Genomic DNA, 24,808 nt, shown 5'->3' with positions numbered 1-24,808 from the left:
TTTTTTTTTTTCCTTTTTGTCTTTTTTCGTGTCCGGCAACGGATCGCAACCCTCAGTGTCGCGCCCGTACCGGACCGGGACCGGCAACGGGATCCGAACCCTCGGCGGGAGCGCCACCACACTCCCAAGCGGCGCACTGTAGCAATGCGCCACCAGGCCGGCCCGGAAAATGTTAGTTTTGAAAGGAAATAGCCCAATATAAAAAGATGCCACTGAGTATAATGTTGAAGAGGGAAAGAAGAAAGTTCCCTGGTGGTCTTTTCATGAAGCATTTTTTGTGTTCTCCCATTCCTATTTTCTCCGGTCTCGTGGATGGGGATGCCTCATAACTACTGGCAGCAGCATACTGCAGCAGCAGAGATAGCAGACAGCTGAATTTGATGACAGTAGAACCTGGTTAAAAGTGCCATTTCTGTGTATCAGGGACAAGAGAGATAGTGAGATCTACAAGGACCCTACAGTGTAGATATTTGCAGCTCTCTATAGTCAAGTAAACAGGCTTCAGGGGACATGGTGAAGAAAGGACAGATTTAGTGGAGGAAAGATCTTTAAGTAACTAGATAGGGTGGAATTATATAGAGATGGGAAGGAGATGAACAGCTGTGATCCCCAGCTGACATTCTTGGGATGGGCCATTCACTTGAATTCAATTACACTTGGCACCTTCATTCTATGCCAGTCTCTGTCCTTGGCACTGAAGCAGCAAAAATGAATAGGATGTGGCCCATGCTTGTGACAGGAGACAGGCACAGTTTCAGTGCAAGGTGGTGAGTATTAAAGTTTGAGCCCTTATGAGGGCAAGAAATTTGTTTTTTGTTTTTTACTGCTTTGTGTCTAGCACCTGGAAAAGGTAAGTGTCTAGTATCTCACAGATGCTCGATAAATATTTGTTGCGTGAGTGAGTGAATGATAGTGGTATGTACAAGATGCTGTGGAGCAGAGTGGAGAGATTAGGAGTGGGAGGAAGAGATTTTTAAAAAAGCTTCTTGGAAGAGGTGACATTTGAGATAAGTATTAACAGATTGGTTGAAATTAGCCAGATCATCAGGGTAGGTGGGCTTTCCAGGAAGAGGGAACTATGGTTCTTAGGTCAAAGTCTGTTAGAGATGGGAGACAAGGTGAAAGTTATTTCACAGAAGAGATTCTTGGGATGAATCCCCTTGCTCCTCACATCACGTAAAGGCAGGCACTGGATTTGTCTGTATTGTGGTTACCACGGACAGCAGGGTGGTACGAACTTCCAGGATGGCAGGGGGTCTAGAAGAACTCTAGATTGAGGGCTCCCACTTTGAAACAGGAGATGAATTTTGACATGAACTGTTCATCCTTCAGTGCTTCAGTACCATCTCTGCAGTTGCTACAAGGAGGTGGCTACAAGGAAACTAGTTTTTTAAATAGCTCATCCTCATGCTTATTGAGCATGAAGAGAGCTGGATGAAGTAACTGGATAAGTAAGTAATGACATTTGTTAAAGAAACATTTTAGACACATGTTAGAAAATTTGTATTTCTGCTTGAGAAGACATCTCTTCAAAGCAGTTACATAGGGAAGTTGCTCACTTATTCTTAGGGGTGCTGCTGCCATTTTCTAAGTGTCTTTGTAACTTAGCTTTGGGAAAAAGCCCTCAAGCCTATAAGGCATGCTTTTAAATGTCCTCAGTGTTAGCAGAACTGCCTTTTGAGGGAAGATTTTCTTTTTGACATTCAGAGGTCATCTGGAGCTGGAATAGATGAATAGCAGCCCTGGAACCCACCTCCTCCTCTCCATAGGCATTGCTGCTGCAAGCCTTTTTCACCTGAATTACTGGCACAGCTGCCCAGATGAGGTCTGTTTGCCAGTACCTTCTCTAATCCATTTTCTGCACCATGTCATTCATTTAACAAATGTACAAGTATTATGTGTCAGGCACTAGGCTAGATGCTCGAGGAACTCAGTCTGGTGGGGAAGATTTAATTAGAACAATACAGCATGTTAGGATGGGAGGAATTTTTTAAATCCTAGCAGCACCTGAGCCAAGACCTAAAGAATGAAGCATTAAGGAGGCAAAGGGGAAGAAGGGGGAAAGGAACAGTGTTATAGGAAGACAGAATAGTATGTGATCGTCCAAAGGAAGCAATGGCTAAAAGATCACCTGAAAGGTTAGACAAGGAATGTGAAAGAAGAATGGTGAGGTAAGCTGAGAGAAGTCACAGAGTCCCATAAACCACATGAAGGAATTTGAACTCCTAAGGGTAATGATAGTCACCAGAAGATTTTAAGTAAGTGTCATGATCATACAGATGTTTTCAAAAAACATTCTGGCTGTTGTGGGAAATATTAGAGTAAGAAAGTGACAGATTGGTGAGGAGGCCACAGCAGTTCTCTAAGCCAGGGGTCAGAAACTACAGCTGACAAGTCAAATCGCCCTGTTTTTCTATGGCTCGTGAGCTAAGAATAAGAATGGTTTTTTAATGTTTAAATAGTTGAAAATACCTAAAGAAGAAGAATATTTTGTTGCATGTAAAAATTCTATGAAATTCCTATTTCGGTGGCCATAAATAAGACTTTTTGAAACACAGGCACACTTACGGCTGTTTTCAGTCTCTAAAGTAGTAAGACAACCAAGTATTTACTATATGACACAGAAAAAGTTTGCCTACTCGTGCTGTAAGCAATAGATGATGATTGATGGCCTAGGGTAGTGGCTATAAAACTGAAGAGACACTGGGTTGATATCTTGACATTTTTTAGGATTGATTCAGGAAGGCCTTTAGGAGATGGAATTGACCGGCCTAGATACTACTGATAGCGGTAAGGACTACTGGGTTAGCCTCCTAACTGGTTTCCATACTTCCATTCCTTGCCTATTTACAGCCCATTCTCCACTCAGCAGCCATTTTTTTAAAAGATGCCACTCCCTGCTTACAGTTCTAAAATTACCCTTCTCACTCTTCCCCTTAGGATAAATTTCAAGTTAAATATACCTAACTGACCCTTCCTTACTCTAACCCACTGTTTCATTCTGGTCTCATTTGAACTACTTCAGTTGCATTTTCCCTGAGACTCCCGTCTTTTCTTGCCTCTGGACCTTTGCTTAAACCTCCCTGTGCTTGGAAAATCAGCATCCCACCTTCTTCCTGCCTCTAAAATGCTTTGTGCTTTTGCAGCTCTGGACTGTCTGGAGTGCTGGGTGTTTAAATTTGTCTCCATCGGAAGCCGAAAACTGACTGGCAAACTATTCCGTCGCCAACTGATAGACGCTTAATAGAGAATGAATGATACAACCCTCCACTGCTAAATTTGAGTGGCTTAAGGAAAAGAAAGAACCAAAACGAATATAGGTGGATGAAGGACTTCAGCAACATCAGGTGGCAGCGTCAATTTTATCGTTTGTGAAACGTGGATAGTAATCCCTAGTTCACATGGCTGTTGTAGGTATAAAATGCAAAAAAAAAAAAAGCCTGGCTCGTACAATAAACGTGAGTTGAAATTGAATCTGATTTGTGGCCAATACAACAAGACGTGAATACTTAAGGAAGACACATTCCTTATATGCCTGGTAAAATGGATCGGAAGGCAAGTCCTCACGAACACCCCCGCCCTAAATATGCTCAGCCAGGGCGGCCCCAGAGTCTGCTTCGCCCCTCCAAGGTGACTACTTCGCCAAGAGCTTACGCTCTTCGAATGCATACGTTTAAGTCGGTTCCAGAAACCCTCGGCTGTGCAGCGAGTACACGGCTACTAAAGAAACGACGGTACTATCCCCGCGGTAATGGTCTGAGAATTGGAGCAGTGAGGGGAGGGAGGGATTCTCTCCACTACGAGCCAAGGTTTCCTCAGGCCCCTTCCAAGCTCCGGGTCGGCCCGGGTAATCCCAGTCCAGGTATTTGGTTGTGCCTTTTCTTCAGCCAGGACACAACCCTTAACGGGGTACCTCCCGGGTTGCAGCCTCATGAAAGTCACGTTCTCTCTGCCCGTCCTCTCGGGTACTCTATGGTTCTCCTGGTGACTACTCTAATTCTAGTTCCGGTCTCTATGGCGGCGGCGGAGGCAGGAACGGTTGTAGGTCGGCGATTTAGCCACCTAAGGACCAATGAGAGTGGAGGAGTGATAAAGTATAAGCCAATAGAAGCCAGGGATTGGGGTCAGGTGGTGGGATTGACACGCCTTCTCGCCAGTGAACAACGCCTAGGGCGGGACGATCGTAGGGCTTATCCCGCCTGTCCCGCCATTCTCGCTAGTTCGATCGGTAGCGGGAGCGGAGAGCGGACCCCAGAGAGCCCTGAGCAGCCCCACCGCCGCCGCCGGCCTAGTTACCATCACACCCCGGGAGGAGCCGCAGCTGCAGCAGCCGGCCCCAGTCACCATCACCGCAACCATGAGCAGCGAGGCCGAGACCCAGCAGCCGCCCGCCGCCCCCACTGCCTTTGTATCTAAAAGCTTTCCAGGTATGGTTCACTGGTATCCTTATACTAACTCCTCTTTTCTCTTAGCATGAATGAATCTTCTGTTCCTCACATCCTGAATTCCAACAATGACAAAAATTAAAAACAAGGCCATGGAAGAGATAGAAAAGGAAAAGTCAAAATGGAAAAGGTTGACCCCGACCTCAGTGATTCTCAACAACTCTTCTTCTTACTTCCAACTTGCTAACCTCCCCTCCTCTGCCACTGTATTGTCATTACTACTAATCCCTCAGGTGTGTTAGGATTGAACATAAACACCGAGAATATCTGCTCTATCTGCAGTTCATCTAGAAGGCCCCCGCGGACCCCGTGCGGCCTTGGGCCCCTCCCCCTGCCGCCGCGTGCGCTCGGGCCCGCACGCCGTTGTTCCCGTCCCCCACCCCCCGCTCCCTTCCGCGTGTACCCTGAGAGCGCGGCGCGCCGCCTACGCAGGCCGGAGTGGGCCGGGGCTGCTTCCCCTTCCCTCACGTGCTCTTCGCCCGCGGCCTGCGCACACGCCCATCTTGGGCCCGCGCCCCGGGCCTGCCTGGGGGCGCCCGGCGGCTTCGAATTCACCCACGTGTGCGGCGAGGGCGCCGTCGAGGTCCCCGCGCGGCCCTGCACACGGGCGCTCGAGAAAAAGGGCTGTCAGGTGGCTGCGGCCCTGACCTGGGAGCGTGCGAGGCACCGGATGCTGAAGCCGGGCTGTTTTAAAAAGGATTATCTGGTAATCGTGAGTTGTTTTGTTTTCCAGCAACGAAGGTTTTGGGAACAGTAAAATGGTTCAATGTAAGAAACGGATATGGTTTCATCAACAGGTGAGCGGCTCGTCTTCATCCCACCTTTTGCATGTTTGCTGCTCCGTGTGTGTGCCCTGCAGGGCTTGGGATTGTTTTAAGCGTATGCAGGTACACGGCCGTGTTACGAAGAGGTGTTGCTACTTCTCCTATGTTAGTGTTGAGTTTTGTTTTCCTTGATGACTGAGGGGATTAGTGGGTCTAGAGATTCTTTGTTTTGCAGCTAAGTATTAATCGAAAGCTAACTTCAAAGGCTTTGTTGTGGTACAGAGCAACTTAAAAGGCAAACGGAGTGAATGAGCTTTACCTTAACAGTTATGGCACCCTGGGGAAACTACAGTCCAGTACGTTTTTATCCCTGTCGTCCTTCTATGATTTATTGAAATTGATATTTGAGAATGTGTTCTACTGATTCACATACAGATTATTAACACCTTGTTAGCCTTTTGGAGTACCATGATTTGACATGTCAAGTGTATGAGGCTTGTCATTTTTACCATAAGATTATAGTGCCTTTGTTTAACATTTCAAATATACTGTCTTTTTAACACGTCTGATGAATTTGATTTTAGGACTGCTGTAACCAGAGAGCTGTGTTTATTTGCTCGTAGAGTAAATAATATATCTGAAAGAAAATGGTCCTTTTCCTTCCTCAATTTTTATTTCTCCTACTTCCTTGTCCCCAAATCATACTGGTTAAATCAGTTTTAGTATAGCCCTGGCTGTAGCTTTTTACAGCGGCCTTTGTCCCTGGTAACTTAACATTGTTCTTGGTGTTTGAAGACAAAGCTACAAACTGCATTTTTAGGATTTATCCTCAGAATTGTTTGTAGCGGTGGTGGTGGTAACATGCAGTTGACTCACTGTATTCTCCATGGTCTCCCTCGTGAGCCAGGCATCATTTTCAAGATGGCTGCCAGGGCTAGTAGTGCAGTTACATGAGTGTAGAGCACCGTGTATGCCAATAGCAATCTTGATCATTTAGGTATGATACTTAGCATCATCTTGGCATTTTTTTTTCTTATGTTCTTACTTTAGAAAGTGTTAAACAGCTAGAGATGTTTAAAAGAACACTTAAGAATAGGAGCAATACAGAATGTTTGTGAAATGGACACCAAATGGGCAAAGTCGAGCTTAAAGACAGACATAATTTATGAAAAACTGTTCATTAATCAACCGTATAGCATTGGGGAAATGCTCAGAGCAAGAGATTGTAAGCATTTGATGGTTTTTCTCTACATTTGCAGTGGTGGGGAAACATTTCGTTCCAAAATCCTTAGGGTTTTCAAACTGTCTTACACACGTTGCCTTCCTGATGGGCCAAAGCTACGTTCTTCATCGGTTTTTTGATAATAGTTTACAAGTGAAAAAGGAAGGGAATGTTTTGGTGCTTTTGTATGATCGAATTACTGATTATTTTTTCACTGATCTCTCTGAATTTATTAGTGTTTTAGTTAGCATTTTCATCTTACTCTGATTCTTCTCTCTGACTTAACCTAAGCCAGTGCTTTTCAAATTTAAGTGTGCTTAACTTGGAAGGGTGTTAAAAATGGAAATTCTTGAGTTCCTCCTTCAAAGCTTTGTATTCATTAGGTATGGGTACATTTTTAATAAGAATCCCAGATGATGATAATGGTCTGTGGGCCATAACTGCAAAATCATTGCTTTTAATCCTTGACCTAGTGTAATGATATGGATATCTCCACTGTAAGTTGCAGCCTTTTGGGTAGATAGATTGTAGTTTTTGTTTGTATTTTTATGTTGTCGATCTGTACGTGTTTAAAAAATTTTAGTGGGTCCCTTGTTTTGGTGCATTTTGTTAAATGGACATAGGTTATGATGTTTTTTGAAGCGGGCAGTTTTTTTAATCCAAGATGAAAGAGTAATTCTTTATTTTTTAATAATTATTTATTCAGTGAGATGCAATTCATGGAATATCTCTGTTTTGACTTAGAAAAAACTCAATTGGTCATTCTTCAGGGCAAGTTAAATGTAAATTGGCTTGATGGTCCTTTGGACTATTCTAACCTCAACTGTTTTGTCAAATTAACTGGTTAAAATGTGTTTGTTGTGTTTCTAAACTAGTCGTTTTAATGATTCTGAGACTTTTAAATAAGATACTGTAAAATCTGACTCCAATTAAATACAGGGGAGGTTTCCCTTAATTAAGGAAAATGTGAGTCTTAAATATAGTTTGGAAGTTAGCAGTTGGTTCTATATGTAGTAAGAACAGCCATCAAACTGGGCTGGAGGCACCTGACTCTCCAAAGGGAAGGGAGACAGACTGACACCTGTGCTGTTTCTGTATAAAGGGGAGGGTGCAGTGTTTGGGGTGACTGCTGTGACTCTTAATTTCAACCTTGGGATTATGTGGATAATATATTCTAGACTTCTAATATTTTTATAATTATTAAAGTATGAGACTTTTAATTTAAATTTTTTGCTTTTAAAGACATTTTTATTGTCAGTGTTTACTCCAGCTTAAATGATCATCTCTGATGAATAGTTACAGCCTTGTTAGAATAATTCTTTAAGGATTTTCCCCTAAAGAAAACCGTTGTTGTATAAAAGATGCTAGATAAGGTGAGCATAGAGCTTTTAAAATAATAAAGTTTTTGGCTTTATTTTGTTAGACTGTTTAATCTAAAAATTGAGAAAGAAATTTGGAGTTATTTTTTTGTGTGGGGTGCCTGCAAAAGATAAGTGGACTATGACTAGAGAGTTCATTAGCTCCCCCCAAATTACTATTTGATTTTATTAGCTATTGAGGATTGGTCCTAGTAACCAAACTCACAGAAGATTACCATGAATCAGCAACAATTTATTTTTCAATGGGACCTGCATCTTTTGTAGTGACTAGAATTAGGAATGTTTTTCTGTTCTCCAGAGAACTTAAGATACCTAAATTAATGATTCTGAAGTTTTGAGATGAGAAAGGAATTTGGAGCAAAGGGAATCAAATAGAGCAGAGGTCACAAACTGGTGACCTACTGGCTAAATTGACCACCAGATGTTTTGTTTGGACAGTACAGTGTCTTAAAAAGAATTGGAATTAATTACTAACATTTAAAATTCAGAAGATAATGCCAAAAAATAATCTAGATTGTTGTATTTTTAAGATCTGAACTTTAGCTATCTTCGGGGGCCTGAATTCCTGCATAAATAAAAACCGGCAGGCCGGGAGTATCATCACCACCTTTAGATGGGGCACACATTCTCTTTTTACCACAGCCTGTCATACCTAGTTGTCTTAAGTCACTGACTTTTCTTCCTGCCTGGCCTCTATATGCATTTGAGTTTATTACGCATGGTCTAGGAAGACGTAATAAACCAAGCCAGGGAAAGGTTTAGCTATCCCTCTTTACACTACTTAGTCATGGCTGTCAGGTTTAGTCTCCCTTTGGGGCACTTCTTTTTATATATGTACTTTCTATGCATATAGTTATGTGCATATAACTACTGGGTGACTTTCTTCACACAATGGTAATAGAAGATGTAACTAACAGGTATTTATACCAGGGTCAATTGTAAACTCTTGAACTAATTCATTTCATCTTCAAAGCCTTTGAGGTATAGGTACTGTTAGTCTGAGGCACAAAGTAGTAGAGTAATTTGCCCCATAAGCATAGCTAGTAAGTTACCTCTAGTGTCAGGATTTGAATTTAGTTTGCTGACTATAGAGTTTGTGTTCACCAACTGCTATCTGAAAATAGACCTTAGTTATCTTCAGTTTGGTTGTTCACATTGTTACAGAAAATTACTTTACAGAAAATTACTTACGGTGGTTTTTCTTAGCCATTGAAAGACTTTTCTTCTGTGATTTCTAGCATGTCAGTGGAGCTCCTGTATGCTGACTGCTAGTTGCTTGGATCTGAAAAGCTTTTCTACTTTTCACTGTCCATTTCATGAAGTTTGGGATTGCTAAAAATTCAAGTTTAACATATAGGCTATCTTTACAAATTAAGGGACTTGCTTAATACCTAGTACTGGAAGGCAATTAAGAAATTAAAAGAGAGAACATTGGACTTTATCTCACTTCTGAATCTTTCTGTTTTGTTTTTATATAGTCTGCAGAGTAAGAATGGATATTGCCTTTTTAAAGGGTTTTGTTTGTTTGTTTTAAAGGTGACAGTCTATATGTGATCCAGCAAAGTCTAAAATACTTAATGTGTGGTTCTAAAAAGACAAAGTTTGGAAAGATGATTGCCAGAAGCCTCTCGGGCTGTTAAAAGTCATATTAATCTTCATCACAGTAGATCTGTCTCTAAGCCTTGTAAGTCATGGGTAGTCAGTCCATAACATAACTGACTAAATGCAGTGGCACTGGGAAAGGCTTGAATACTTATTGGGGATGTGCTACTAAGGAAGGGATGTGTGGGGGGTTGGTTTCTTCAGAACTGGGACTCTTAAACAACAGTGACTTGTATGCAGGAGACTTGAGTAATTTATATGACACTGATCTTAAGCTGGTCAGAAGTCATCCATGTTCACCAAGTCACTGATATGTGACTTGAAGTAGGAATACTCTGTAAATTAGTCTGTTTCTGATGTGTATAACAAAATACTTGATACTGAGTGATATATAAAGAAAATAAAATTTATTGCTTACAGTATAATCTGGTTGGTGGCGACAGTGACTCAGGGGTCTCACACTGCAAGATGGTGGAAGCAGAGAGAAAGAAAGACAGACTCCTCTTCTTTTTTTTTTTTCCTTTTTTTTTGTCTTTTTTCGTGTCCGGCAACGGATCGCAACGCTCAGTGTCGCGCCCATACCGGACCGGGACCGGCAACGGGATCGCAAACCTAGGTGCTGCGCCCGCACCTCGCTCAGCCAGTGAGCGGGAACCGGTCTGTATGTGGGATCCGAACCCTTGGCGGGAGCGCCGCCACACTCCCAAGCGGCGCACTGTAGCAGTGCGCCACCGGGCCAGCCCAGACTCCTCTTCTTTTAAGAAGCCCTTGGAACTACACTCCTGACCACCATTTTTAATCCATTCAGTACTGCTTGGTCCTACAATCTAATCACCTCTTCAAGGCTTTACCTTTCAATTACCATAATAGGATTTCCCACCCTCTTAACAGTCATAGTTGGGCTAAGTTTCTAATATATAAAACCTGAGGGACACAATTCAGTGAGTTTTGTGGGGGGGACATAATTCAATTCACTACACTCTGTCATCACATACTGTTTTCTCCGCTCTTCCCCCAAACTACAAACCTGTGATCTGAAAACTCCTAGAATAGACAACTAGTGTATTAAGTATTTTAACCTTCTGTTTTCCTAGTATAGGGCTGCAGTTGCTGAGTTTACTACCCTCCAATCTCAGCTGGTGGAAGCATCTACAGTTCAGCCTAAGACAGGATGGCAGACAAATGTGGGAAATAGGAGTGTATCTGCTGGATGTGAGAGGTGGTTAATAAAGAACAAGTAAAAAGATAAGTGGAGATTTGTGATCTTAAGGCCATCCTCAGGGCTTGGAAATTGGTGTCTGAATGCTTTACGTTGTGGAGCATATAGATGCTAAATCCTGGAATTTGTTTCTGTAATTATAGGATTATAAATTTGCTGAGGTGAATTAAGATGTTATAACAGCTTGGTGTGGTAAATTGCAACAAGGTAATAGGTTAGAAGTATTTAGTTATGGATAAACTTACACAGTTCTCCTTTGGTTTTCATGGGGGATTAGTTCCAGGACCTCCCTTGGTTACCAAAATCTGTAGATACTCGAATCCCTCATATAAAAATGGTGAACTACTTAATACTTTAAGTAATACAGTGTAAATGCTATGTAAATAGTTGCTGTACTGTATTGTTTCGGGGATATTGACAAGAAAAAGACTACATATTCAGCACAGATGCAATTTTTTTTATCCAAATATTTTTGATCCTCAGTGAGTTGAATCCACAGGTGTGGAACCCACTGATATGCAGGGCCCAATTGTATGTGATGATAGGTCTCATTTAGGCAATACTGTTGCTTGGCAGATGTTTTATAAAATTTTAGCTTAATTTTTCTATCTATATACAGCTAGGGTAAACGTAGTTGTTTTAGGGATGGGAGGGCAGTCAAACATGGTGAACATGCCAGAGTAGTCATTGAGTTTGGGTGGATTGGGCCATGAAAATCAAAGGCTGGAATTTACTAAGGCGTTTAAAACATTGGGTAAACTACTTGTCTTTTGAGTTGTTAGAAAATTTCTTGGGGGAAGGTTTTTTTTTGTTTTTGTTTTTGTTTTTTGTTTTTTTGGTCTCTTTCTGAGTTGCATACTTTTAAGACTCTTATGGATTTGAATAGACTTAGTGTAATATAGACATGGCAGTCATTATAGTTTAGTTTTAAAAGCTGGCTAGTGTTTTATGAATAGTAGTCACCATAAATATTAAGAGGACTTAATTGAGTACCTGCCATGTTCCTACGGTGTGTTAGTTAGGTTCTAGTGATAGAAGAAAGAATGAGGCACAGTCTGCAGTCCTTTGGGGAGGAGGAGCACAAAAACTAGGCTGCCCTGTCTGTAACATACTCAGTAAAGCGAAGGCAGAATTATGTCTTTTGGTTCTCAGGATATATACTACAGAAGGCAAGATACAGAGCTGGGGATGCCTCCATTCCCTCCTCTATTATGTTAATAACAACTAAAGGTTAAAAGATACTTTTTAAAAAGTTTTTCTCTTTTTTTTGGCAGCTGGCCAGTACAGGGATTGAACCCTGGACCTTGGTGTTACCCGAAAACATACTTTTTGATGAGTTCTTTTGGCCATCTTATTTTGATTATTGCTTTTCCTTCTTGAGTAAGATATCTAGTGGCCATGACATGCTTCCCTCCCCCCAAACCCGCCAATGTTGGTATAGATCAGTGATCAGTGAACTACCACCCACAGCTTGTTTTTGTATGGCTTGTGAGCCAAGACTTATTCTTACATTTTTTAAAGGGTTGTGGGGGGGTGGGATATGGAGCAGATACTGTATGTGACCCACAAAGCCTAAAATAATTACTGTTTGGTCCTATAGAAGTGGTTTGTAGAACCCTAGTCTAATTATACATATAATGATTCCAGAGGAATATGGAAGGATGCTTGTTACTACTTGTCCTCTCCTAAAATTGGAGAAATCATGTGCTATAATCTACCTCTAAAGCCAAAATGTAAAGATTTCAGAACTGGTTCTTTTTGAGATCTCAACATAGTAAAGACCAGGGCCTGTGGAGTCAAAGTCCACCACTGTGAGCAAATGACCACTGTATTACAATCCCCTAATTTGTGGATTGGGGGATTAATAATAGTACCTACTGCAGGGTTGTGAGGGTTGAATGATATATTTGATTGAAGCAATTAGCATAATCTTTGGAACTTAAGCCCTTAGCAATGTAAGTTGTGTCTAGTGTAGTTTTTCTCATTTTGCAGGTGAAGAAAAAGATTTAGTGAAGAGGCGATAGTTTTCCAAGTTTATACAGCTGTTAATTGTAGAGTCAAGACTAAAAATCAGTTTTTCTGTTAGTAATGCCTTGAATTTCGGGGTAGCCATTTAACAAGCTGCAACTAGATTGATTTAATGTGTCCAAACCATAGTATTCTATCTTGGCCGAAGCCACTTTTTTTGAGCTGTTAACTTTCTTCCTGAAATCCAGATTCACTGTGGTCATGATATTCTCTGTTAAGCTAGTTTAGTGTCAACAAAATAAATGAGTACTATGTTGTCTGGCCTGACATTATTAGTGAACCTACGCTGGTTTCTACATACCTATATACCTACAAAACATCTCCCTAAGCTGTTTTTGAGGGAGCGACATTACTTTGTATATTGCCATCCTTGTACTATTTTTATGATTGTCCTGACTACATAAGTAGTTTTGGCAAATTTTCTAATATTCCTTTTACAACTCTGAAGTAAATTCATAGGTACTTTCATTTCTTTTTATTGCAGTGTATGTTTTTAATATGTCAATATCTGTTTGCAGCTTTATTAGAAGACATAATGAAGTGGTCATTATCACCACAAATAGGGATTGATAAAGGAACGATATATTAGCTACCCAGATAACGTGAGTAGCATTATCAACAATAATGAAATATCCTTCATGCAAGTTGAGTTTTTATTGAATTTAGTGTATATGAAAACAGTACAAAAATACTAGATTCAAGACTTGGATGATAATTTTAAAATTTACTTTCATGAAAGTCCAGTAGGATACCAAGTCATTATGTGTAGTCATCCTATAAGCCTTTCACCCCACCCCCTCATTAATGCAGATAGCACTCTCATCTTAGAAACAACTTTAAATGTAGTCTTGTCCCTGTCGAAAAATCACTATTCTAGACTTTGCTTTTCCTACTCTATACTACCAATTCTTTATCGTTTCAAATTCAGTCATGTTGAAAATCAGAACTGATGAGTGATCACTATGATGTTTCTGTGGTGCTGGAACTATGGATAGATGGGCAAAACCAGCCATCAATTACCTTAGGTATTCCTAATGTCCATCTAGCCTGAAAGGTCAGTTTTCAGTCACTTGCCTTGGGTAGCTTTTGCAGTGTTCCTGTTTCTGTTTGATTTTTTAAGATTTAAAATTATTCCGTTCCCGTGAACTAAAAATGTTTTCATGTTGTGATAATGCAAGCTATAACTTTCAAGTCAGAATTAAAGTTAATTTTGTGTGGATACTTTAGTGCCTGCATTGCTCTGTAGATCAGCGAGAAGCTCAGTCAGTAAGCTAGTCAGTCTTATTCATTGTAACCTTTGTTCCCTTTGTCATTAAATACTAGAGCTACTATGGAGCCTTTTCTCACTCTGACCTACTGACAAAAGAGGGTGAGGCACATCACTAAAGGCCTGGAAATGGTGTTTCTCTTCCCATGGTTCTTCTTGCTCCTAGTATCATCACCTTAATCCCAACTTCCAAGCTAAAAAACTCAAATCAGTCTCTACTTCCCCCTCTCTGCTAACATCTAGTAATCACAAAGTTTTTCCCTTTTTGCCAGGAAAAAAATAACTCATGTATCTTCCTTCACATATGACCCCTTAGTCTAGGCCTCCATCAGTCCTCAGCAGGGCTGCTAGAGTGCCTTTTATAAGTAAAGTCCTGAGGGAAATAGTTGAACCCTATTTGTTTAGCAAGTTTGACTAAAATAATGATTGTAAAATGGTGTCTATTTATTAGGAAGTAAAAGGGTGTGTGTGCTGTTAAAAAGTTTCATTTATTTTTGTATCCTTAGTTATCTAGTACAGTGCTTGGCATATGAGTGGTGTGGATAATATTGATGGGTGTCCATGTGTGTACTTGATTGTGGCTGGGGTTTTGTTTTTGTTTTTCGAACAATTTTAGGTTCGAAGCAAACTTGAACTGAAAGTACAGAGATTTCAAGTATTTATTCCCACCCACACCAAATATAAACCCTTCCCCACCATCAACATCCTGAACCAGAGTGATACATTTATTACAACTGGTGAACCAACATTGACCCATCATTATCACTCAAAGTCCACAGTTTACACTAGGGTTGACCTTTATGTTGTATATTATATGGGGATTTTTTTGTGGTCATTTTTATGACCTCTGGAAAGTTGGGCATTGGAAATGGTGAAGAGGAAGTGATCAAGGGTGAAATGACAAAAGTAATTCCTGCTTTTCTTCTGTTAGTAAATGTGCTCTAAAGGTAAGGGTGGGGTGTGCTGAAACATTGTTAATGTTTAATAGGATAAGGAGCTGCTGAATATATGTTGCAAGTTGCTTCTACCCTGTTAATTATGGTTCAGTAGATCACACATTAATTTCTTAGACTTTTTTTTTTTTGCTTATCCTTCTGCAGGTTTTGAGGTTGCAGCGTTTGCAACTGCTTAATCTTTAAGCAGAGATCGTTGTGGCTTACTTGTTTTGCTTTTTTCAAATTTCCTGGTAGCTGGTTGGCAGCCAGAAAGTCTCTGGGAAAATGGGAGTAATACACCAATGATCAGTTGTATTCTTAATCTTCGACAACATGTATTTCCTTTTCTGACTTAATCAACTTGGTTCTGTCTTGCAGGAATGACACCAAGGAAGATGTGTTTGTACACCAGGTGAGTACTTGTGTAGATATTTGCACTTCTGGCTTCAAGATTTGTGAGAAGGGCAGGTGTCTTCTCAATATTGTTCTTTGCAAAAGATTAAGTCCAACCATCAGTTTATTTAGTTCGTACAGGAAGAGTAATAACATGCTTAAGTGTATACATTGAAACATTGTATTGAAGTTCACATGATTAAAATAGGTGTTTCAAAAGGTATTTTGTTAATAGCTATAGCTTTTTTAAATGTTCAACTGCTCAACTCGCACTAAGTTTTCATACCTAATTTCAGATGAACAAATGACCTCCATGGATCTAAATTTGATCTAATGATGTTGCTATAAATACACAGAAATTTTGGCAAGAAGTTTTCAGATGCTGTTAGGTCTACCTCTGTGATATGGACAAATTCCAGTAATCATGGGAGAAATAGGACAGAGCTGCAAAACTTAATTTGAAGTGGATGCTAGAAAAGTAGCAAGGTCCTTCTGTTTTTTCTAAAGCACTTTGAATGAATGGGTGGTGCTTTTTTTCTTTTTTTCTCCCCCCTCCTCATTTTTTTTTCTTCAAGACATGCTTGTACATTATAAGATTATTGCTAAAGTAAGCTACTGCCATGTGAATGTTAATATCTCAAATTTAAGTATGTTATAGGCTCCAGAGGACTTAATCCTCATAAGCATGAAATAGGTAGGAAAAACACATATTTGTGTATGTATACTTCCATGCTATGCAAGGTTTTTTTTGTTTGTTTTTGTTTTTGTTCCCCCCCCCCCAAGACTGTTGAAATATTATCAACTTGTATCGAAATTTATTTAAAGAATTTTTGGGGAGGGGGTTACTGGTCAGGACGGGGATCCAAACCCTTGACCTTGGTGTTGCCACACCATGCTTCAACCAACTGAGCTAACCAGCCAGCCTGTATTTTATGAACTTTTTGCCACTTAAACTGTAATCCAGAAATCAAAAGACCAATATTCACACATATGGACATACGATCTTGGATGGCAGCATACTTCTTGGGAAGGGCTGTCATAGGTTGGTGCTCTGTAACTCTCTGTTCTCTGAAGTGTCCTATATAGCATTCCGTGACAGTCCAGGGGAAAGCCACATCACTTTCTGATACATCCAAAAACTCTATCAGATAATCCCAGGGTTAAATACAAGTATGGAAACATTTAAATTGTAAATACAGGACTGCCCAGGCACTGTTACTTTAAACAAATGTTTTATAAAATTGGTATTCTTGTTTGGGTAAAGACACCTTTTACCTGTTGCTTTACTTCCCTTTTCCATGTGTAAAAGAATAGTCAGACTTAGGAGTAAGAAAAGCAAGGTTTGATAGTCTTGCTGCCTGTCAGCAACCCTCAAAGACTGGGGGGGGGGGGTGAAGATGTTGACTAAAATAAGAGTTTTCGGGTTTTAATTATACATACTTCTGCTATCCCCTATGACTGCAGGTAATTGAGAGTTGGCTGTATATGAAAGGTATGAAAACTATGACAGTTTAGATGACAGATGAGATCAATTATTTGATTTCAACTCACCCAGTTGTACTGACCCATAAGTTGTCACCAATATGCTTTCCTCTTTATTTTGGAAGTGGTTTCAACATGTAGTTGTTTTTGGGCTGCTCAGGTCTTAGTGGTGTATCAGAGACTGCAGTTCTGGGCAACTCAGCTTAATTGGCCTTGCTTTGTTGGTTGTCCTGCCTCCACTGGAATGGAAATGCATGAGTGATCCTGTAATGGATACTGCTGTGATGTGAAATGATCATGGGATTTGGAGTCCCAAGACCTGAATTTAGAAAAGTCCTTGCTGTGCCACTTACTAGCTATGTGACCTTGGGCAAGTCACCTAACTTTTAAAGTCCTGTAATATTATCTATATAAAAGGAGTAATAATACCTCATATCATCTGTCAAAATGAAATTGAATAGTTAATATGTGAAAGGACTTGTATTACATTAAAATGTGGGGTGTTACTCTTGCCCTTTTACTTTGCCCTAGCAGTCTGGAGAAGTAGAAGTAGCACATCTCTAATGAAAGATTTATTGTACTCTGGGAAGGTAATAACCAACAGTCCCTTGCAGTTAAAGAGCGGCATAGTTAATACATGTGAATTGCATTTCCATTGAAGTATTATCATTAGGTTGGAAGGGATTTTAGTTGACATTTGTAACTGAGTTTGATATGGTAACACAGGGACAAAGTTGGTTCGGTCAACTTTGAAGCATGTAAAACCAAACTCGCCTGTCATCTAAACTGGCCCTGTATGGGCCATTAAGACTATTAAGTGCAGTCTTTGGGGGATAGATGGATATCCTCATTTTGTTCAAAGTTACATATAGTGCTTTTGCAAAAAAGCATTTTTAAAAGTTTTTATATATATATTGTTGTGTCTGTCTTGAGTGTTAAATTACTTGTTTCGGTTTTGTAAATAGTGGTAAAATGCCGGGGCCTTGTAAGATTTGGAGTATTTTGGTTAAGGTTGGGGGTAGCATTGGTCCCTGCTTTCCTGAATTTATTGATAGTGGTCTTTATAAAGCAAAAATTAAGATAAGTGTATATCCAAGCTAAAATAATGTTGACTCTGGTACATTTTAAATGAAAAAGCACGTTATTCTCCCCTGTTAATCTATTTTTGGAATGTGATGTTACTAGACTGCCATAAAGAAGAATAACCCCAGGAAGTACCTTCGCAGTGTAGGAGATGGAGAGACTGTGGAGTTTGATGTTGTTGAAGGAGAAAAGGTGAGGATGCTTTTTGTGTAAAGGTTTGACTTCAGTATGGAAATTTTTTGAAGATCTCATCCATTAGGATGGTAGCTGTAATGTGGATGGTTGTGTTCAGGTGATCACATGAACACAGGTTCATCAAGCCTAATGTGCTGACTGCGGTTAGAGGGCAACCTCTTCAGAACAGTGAGGAGCTGATATTTAGTCATTTCTATTTAGCCCTGGCCATGCAGACCTACTCCCCACCCCCACCCCTGTTTTTTTTCCCTTTTGTTTTTGGCTTAATGTGAAAATTTTGAAAGTGTTCTGATTTTCCTTGTCACTATCAATATATAATGGCTTTTGTAGGGTGCGGAGGCAGCAAATGTTACAGGCCCTGGTGGAGTTCCAGTTCAAGGCAGTAAATACGCAGCAGACCGTAACCATTATAGACGCTATCCACGTCGTAGGGGTCCTCCACGCAATTACCAGCAGAATTACCAGAATAGTGAGAGTGGGGAAAAGAATGAGGGATCGGAGAGCGCTCCCGAAGGCCAGGCCCAACAACGCCGGCCCTACCGCAGGCGAAGGTTCCCCCCTTACTACATGCGGAGACCCTATGGGCGTCGACCACAGTATTCCAACCCACCTGTGCAGGGAGAAGTCATGGAGGTAAGTTTCACCAAAAAGAAAAAGGATTAAAATTAATAATGGCATGTGATAACATTCAGTAGGACAGTATTTTAATCATTTCTTGGAGTTTTTCCCCTACACTGGAGCTATTAATCATGGGAGTCACCTTTGGTTCCTAATAAAAGCCAAAAGGATTATTCGTAGTATCATCCCAATTACTAGAAGATTTGGTTTTGGGGTGTGTTTTGTTTTTTTTTTTTAATTCTTGTAGAGTTTGGATTTGTGTGGTTGGATTTTTACTCTGAAGTTACTGATCAGTAGGCTTGATTTTTATGTCTTTTCAGGGTGCTGACAACCAGGGTGCAGGAGAACAAGGTAGACCAGTGAGACAGAATATGTATCGAGGTTATAGACCACGATTCCGTAGGTATGGTCCATATAATCTGTTTCTATTAAAAATCCTTCAAGTGTACATTAGGACTCAGCAGTAGCATGCTCCCCTACAGCCTTGAGTCATTTATTTGTTAACGCTTCACATTCTCTTTCATCACATGCCTAGGAGGTGAATCTAAAGTCAGTTACCTTTGAGAATGTATTCTTTGCATTTTTGCTTGTATAGATGAGATCTCTCTTTTTTTTTAATGAGGGTATGGAATTTCAAGTTTTCTGTCCTTGAACAGGTAAGAGAATAATTTAAACCACATTATATCTTTTAGGCCTGCTTCCTTTATCAACTTAGGTATGTAATGTGTTTTTTTTGTTGTTGTTATCCCAAAGTTGCTAAATGAAATCACTTTAAATGTAAATTAAGAATTTACATTTTGGGAAAAGGAAACCTAGTCCCAGACTAGCATTAAACACCCAGTCTACCTATGGGAGTATTATAGAATCCTATTAAAAAGATGTTTAATTATTAAGGCAATTAATAGAGTAATTGAGGATAAGATCCATGAGCCAAGAATATTTTAGTACATGCTGTGGTACATTTTGAGGCAACATTCCTAGTCCTACAGTGGTAGGATAGGATGGTGTAAGTTATTTCATTAAGGGTCTTTATATCAAAACATTGAGTCTCCAGGCATGATCCCTAAAGCTGACAAGTAGCACTCAAGAAATAAACTAATACTAATAGAGTAAAACTAGTAACTCTTCCTAACTGATGATCACTTAAATAGCATCCTTTAAATGCTCAAATGAGTTATAAGAAACAAAGCTTTTTACTATAGAAGTACCCAAAGTCCTCAAAATATATTGTGACTCTACAAGAGAGAAGATTTCTATGTATAGGTTTTGTGTACTTTTTGAAGTTAGAGCACTCACTGAAGCTTTGGGAACTAGGGAACCTAGTTGAGGTTAATACTACATGTACATCAGTATATGTACATTGAGAGTTTTTCAATAGCAGCCTTTGCTGGGCCGGCCCGGTGGTGCACTGCATAGTGCGCCGCTTGGGAAGCGCGGCGGCGCTCCCGCCCGAGGGTTCGGATCCCACATACAGACCGGTTCCTGCTCACTGGCTGAGCGAGGCGCGGGAGCAACACCGAGGGTTGCGATCCCGTTGCCGGTCCCCGGTCCGGTGCGGGGGCAACACTGAGGGTTAAGACCTGGAGTCCTAGTTGGTTTGCTAAAATTGTGAAGATTTTTAATTTAATTCACTACCGGGAGATTTTGTTAGCCATGTGCTGGATGTTAGAGATAGATGGGATCTTCCTGTCCAGTGGGGAAGATTATTTTTGATGCTGATGGATAGTTGGTTTTGTTGATCTTGAACTGAACTGTGGTTCAAACTATTTTAAACCTAAATGTAGGTTATTGATGAAATTTTGCAAAAAGTGCCACAATATCTTTTTTTTCTTTTCCTTTTTGTCTTTTTTCGTGTCCGGCAACGGATCGCAACCCTCAGTGTCGCGCCCGTACCGGACCGGGACCGGCAACGGGATCGCAACCCTCAGTGTCGCACCCGCACCTCGCTCAGCCAGTGAGCGGGAACCGGTCTGTATGTGGGATCCGAACCCTCGGCGGGAGTGCCGCCGCGCTCCCAAGCGGCGCACTGTAGCAGTGCGCCACCGGGCCGGCCCCCACAATATCATTTTTTAAAGGAGATCTAAAATGGGCTCTCTTGGCAGTCTATCCATTAAGTCCTTGGGTGCCAATGGCAGAATCTTTGATTTATGTTTTTGTTACACTGTAGAGCTGCTTAAATTTTCTGCCAAATTTCAGTGGTGCCCTTAAAAATAGCACTAATTTTTTTGGTATTGTGTACTTCAGTTTTACTCTTGATAAATTGTATTGTTTGTGTATATATTGATAAGTCTGAGGTTGTTTGGTTGTTTTCTAGAAAGGTAGAGTTATAGGGCCTTACCTACTTCAGTACAAAGGCGACAATAGGTGACAGTGCCAGATATCCACTATGATAACACATAATTGCTTTAAAGTTTGCAGTGAAGTTATCAGTGAATGCAGGGCTTTCCAAAGGAGCAAGGAATCCTTTGTTCAAATGAGCAGCAAATGAAACATGCTGCCCCTTGTGCATGGAGTGGTGGGGTGAAATCCTGATTGCTGCAGGTTCAAGAGCAAATTGAAGGGGCAATTTTAAGACAGAGTATAGCAGGTCTTTTGCACAAAAGGAGACAGATAGGTGGTAGTAAAGGGAAAATGGATCAAAGAGGATTTTTGTGTATGAGAAATAAGAACAATAACATTTATAGGCTAAAAAATGCAATAGAAGAGGACAGTTGATGGCAGGAAAGGGACCACTGGAATTATCTTTATTCTTCAGATGGGGTAGAATTTTGTGCACAAGTAGAGGTATTGGCCTTTTGCTATGAACGTGGGTACTTCCATTTGTAAGAATCCAGAGTATATTGGGCACAGATGTGTTAGTGGGAACCTGTGGAAGTCTTTGGCTGCTCAGTGAGTCAAAAGTAACAGGTAAGAGAGGAGGTTTGGGACAAAGATGTACAATTATCTCTAGAAGAGAAATGGACAAGGGAAATTTGTAAGTCATAGAATAGTGATCACAAATTTAAAGTGAGTCCACCCAGCATGGTTGTATTTTTCCAGCCATTTGAGCAACAGGGTCATGTTGGACAGATAGTTGGATTTATCTGGCATTGGTTTATCCAAAGACACTGGGATAGGAATTGGTTATATGATTAATGATGGACTTTACACTTGAATAAAGAGGGGGGAAAATAATAAAGGGGGGGAGAGAGTGATAGGTGATTGGATCTCTGGATTATAGGTTTTAGTGGAAATTAAGAATGGGAGAACTAGAAGGAATAAAATGGAATGTAGAGCTTACAATGACCAATAGGTTTAAAAGGCCTAATGTTAATCTCTAGGGTGCTGTGTGTATGGATGGAGGAAAGGCCAAGAATAATCACTGATTTTCTGACATTTTCTAATGACCAGCAAAAACAAAAAAAAGTCCGTGTGTGTGTGCGTGATTTAAAAACCCTGATTGTTTTTAATTTCAGGCCACTGAAAATAATATGTTGCTGGGATGTACCACTTTATGTTTTAAGGAGTATACAACTCAATGGCGTTAGTATATTCACAAAGTTGTGTAACCACACCACTAATTCCAGAATATTTTCATTGCCCCAGTAAAACTCTGTACCCATTAGTGGTTGCTCCCCATTCCCTTCTGCCCCAGCCCCTGGTCACCATTAATCAACTTTCTGTCTCTATAGATTTACTTATTCAGGGCATTTCATATCAATAGAATTATACAGTATGTGGCTTTTTGTGTCCACCTTCTTTCACTTAGCACACGATCCTTTTCAGTGTTTTTCATTTAGCAACATATATCAATACTTGATTCCTTTTTTATGGCCAAAATAACATACTACGTTTTGTTTATTCCACAGTTGATGGACATTTGGGTTGGCTGTTGTGAATATCAATAATTCATGTATGTGTACAAATTTTTGTGGATAATCTCTTGAAAATGGTTTGGTCGTATGGTAACTGTCTTTAACCTTTGGAGGAACTGCCAAACTGCCCAAGCAGCTACACCATTTAACATACTCACCAGTAATGTATGGGGGTTAGTTGTTTCACATCCCACCAACACTGGTTATTTTTATATAGCCATCCTAGTGGGAGTGAAGTGGTATCTTACTGAGGTTTTCATTCATGTTACCCTAATTACAAATGATTACTTCATACTTGTATTTCTATGAAGAGAGCATCCTTTTTTTGGTTTTGATTTCATGCCTTTTTAACAAGTGTTCATCTGTTTGTAAAGGTTAGTAGCACTTGTTTGGTTTTTTGGGTTTGTTTGTTTTTTTGGCAGCCGGCCTGTACATGGGTTGAGCCCTGGACCTTGGTGTTATCAGCACCACACTCTAACCAACTGAGAGCTAACTGGCCAGCCCTAGTAGCACTTGTTTTTAAACCTGGTTACCATAAAGCACATTTAAAAATCTTTTTAAATAACTTCATAGTGTTGATGGTATTGTGCCACTATTAGCTATTTCATGATTAATTTTGTAATAGATTATGCTGTGGGCAAAAGTTTGCTAGTCAATTAAAACCAGTTTTAAATATTCATCTTCCAGTTTACATTTATGTCTCCTTGTATGGAATCATTACACTCAGTTTGTGAAACATGAACTAAGTTTGCTTTTTTGGTTTTTGCTAAATTGCCTGTAGAACACTTGATGAAGAAAATGGCCAGTTATGTCAGTTTAGTTGAGTTAACCAGAAATAACACTGGTGGGTGAGTTGAAGAAAGGTTTTATTATTTTTAAGTTTGCACTCTGTTCATCCTAGGGGACCTCCTCGCCAAAGACAGCCTAGAGAGGACGGCAATGAAGAGGATAAGGAAAATCAAGGAGATGAGACCCAAGGTCAGCAGCCACCTCAACGTCGGTACCGCCGCAACTTCAATTACCGACGCAGACGCCCAGAAAACCCTAAACCACAAGATGGCAAAGAGACAAAAGCAGCCGATCCACCAGCTGAGAATTCGTCCGCTCCCGAGGCTGAGCAGGGCGGGGCTGAGTAAATGCCGGCTTAACATCTCTACCATCATCCGGGTAAGTAAATCTAGATAGTGTGGCAGTCAATGAGTATTGTTCATGTCATGTTCTGAACTAATGCAAGGCAGGGTGCAGGGAACTCAGCTCATGTAGATAAGGGTAAGCCATTTTGTTTACAGTGTCTTCCACCCTGATCTTTAATTGTTGAGTATTAGAGTCATATATGGCCCCTCAGCCAGTTCTCAATTTTGACAGCTGGAGATCTGTCTTCTCATTGTATATTTTGAATATTAGAGCCTTTTGTTAATTTTCTGAATGTTGTGATTGTACCAGTAGGCCGAGGAAAGTCTTCCTAACCTTATTATGAGAGAGAGGTAAATCAATTACGTTGTGTTATTTGTGCTTCATTTTCAAAAAGAAGTGGGATGGCTACTGGAATAACACAAATGTAACTTGTTGGCCCACTTGGTTTTGTTACCCTTAAATTCCAAAATTAAGGGATTCCTTTACATTGAGCTTTTTACTTGATACTGCGAGACATGTGTCTCTTTGGCTCTGGAATTACCTCTTGTTTTCAGCCAGTGGTACTTCTGTGTTTTTTTCCATCTCCACTATTTTCTGGATAGCAAAAGGCCATCCATCCAGAACCCACAACTTACCGTTTTTGTCACACAGCAATTCCATCCTCTTGTAAAGCACTGTCTTAGGTTAGACCAATGTAAGATTTGTTAATGTATTCCTATACATAACTAACGTGATCTGGAGCATTTGGTGTACACTACATGAATACTGAAATGAATTTGGACATGGTAATTTTCAGTTTCTTTTCTTCTTTACAGTTTAGTCATCCAACAAGAAGAAATGAATATGAAATTCCAGCAATAAGAAATGAACAAAAGATTGGAGCTGAAGACCTTAAGTGCTTGCTTTTTGCCTGTTGACCAGATAACTAGAACTATCTGCATTATCTATGCAGCATGGGGTTTTTATTATTTTTACCTAAAAACGTCTCTTTTTGGTAATGACAAACGTGTTTTTTAAAAAAGCCTGGTTTTTCTCAATATACCTTTAAAGGTTTTTAAATTGTTTCATATCTGGTCAAGTTGAGATTTTTAAGAACTTCATTTTTAATTTGTAATAAAAGTTTACAACTTGATTTTTTCAAAAAAGTCTACAAACTGCAAGCACCTGTTAATAAAGGTCTTAAATGAT

General features: G+C 40.2%; 2 protein-coding genes across 2 annotated transcripts in view; both read left to right on the top strand.

Annotated features, from left to right (window-relative positions):
- Nucleotides 1-3,438, top strand: part of PPIH (peptidylprolyl isomerase H (cyclophilin H)) — a 20,131-nt gene extending 16,693 nt beyond the window's left edge. The window contains exon 10 of the mRNA XM_008573156.1: nt 3,147-3,438. The gene's annotated coding sequence lies outside the window, so the exon portion shown is untranslated. The remainder of the gene's footprint in view (nt 1-3,146) is intronic.
- A 576-nt stretch (nt 3,439-4,014) lies between these two features.
- YBX1 (Y box binding protein 1) lies at nt 4,015-24,808 on the top strand. The gene is made up of 10 exons (XM_008573157.1): nt 4,015-4,123; nt 4,221-4,427; nt 4,679-5,101; nt 5,143-5,242; nt 15,240-15,273; nt 17,922-18,011; nt 18,345-18,647; nt 18,953-19,035; nt 23,388-23,653; nt 24,436-24,808. The coding sequence occupies exons 1-9, from the start codon at nt 4,015-4,017 to the stop codon at nt 23,620-23,622; spliced, it is 1,584 nt and encodes a 527-aa protein (XP_008571379.1). The 3' UTR covers nt 23,623-23,653; nt 24,436-24,808.

The sequence above is a fragment of the Galeopterus variegatus genome, unplaced genomic scaffold, assembly GCF_000696425.1.
Source record: "Galeopterus variegatus unplaced genomic scaffold, G_variegatus-3.0.2 Scaffold882, whole genome shotgun sequence".
In the NCBI taxonomy this organism is placed as follows: Eukaryota; Metazoa; Chordata; class Mammalia; order Dermoptera; family Cynocephalidae; genus Galeopterus; species Galeopterus variegatus.
The sequence above is the reverse complement of the archived record's forward strand: the minus strand, read 5'-3'. Positions and strand labels throughout refer to the sequence as shown.

Bases quoted from the DNA above. Each gene is read 5' to 3' on its own strand.
- YBX1 (XM_008573157.1), top strand. From the start codon at position 4,015: ATGGCGGCGGCGGAGGCAGGAACGGTTGTAGGTCGGCGATTTAGCCAC. The intron at 15,274-17,921 runs GTGAGTACTTGT...TGATGTTACTAG, and splicing joins AAGATGTGTTTGTACACCAG to ACTGCCATAAAGAAGAATAA. The intron at 18,648-18,952 runs GTAAGTTTCACC...ATGTCTTTTCAG, and splicing joins TGCAGGGAGAAGTCATGGAG to GGTGCTGACAACCAGGGTGC.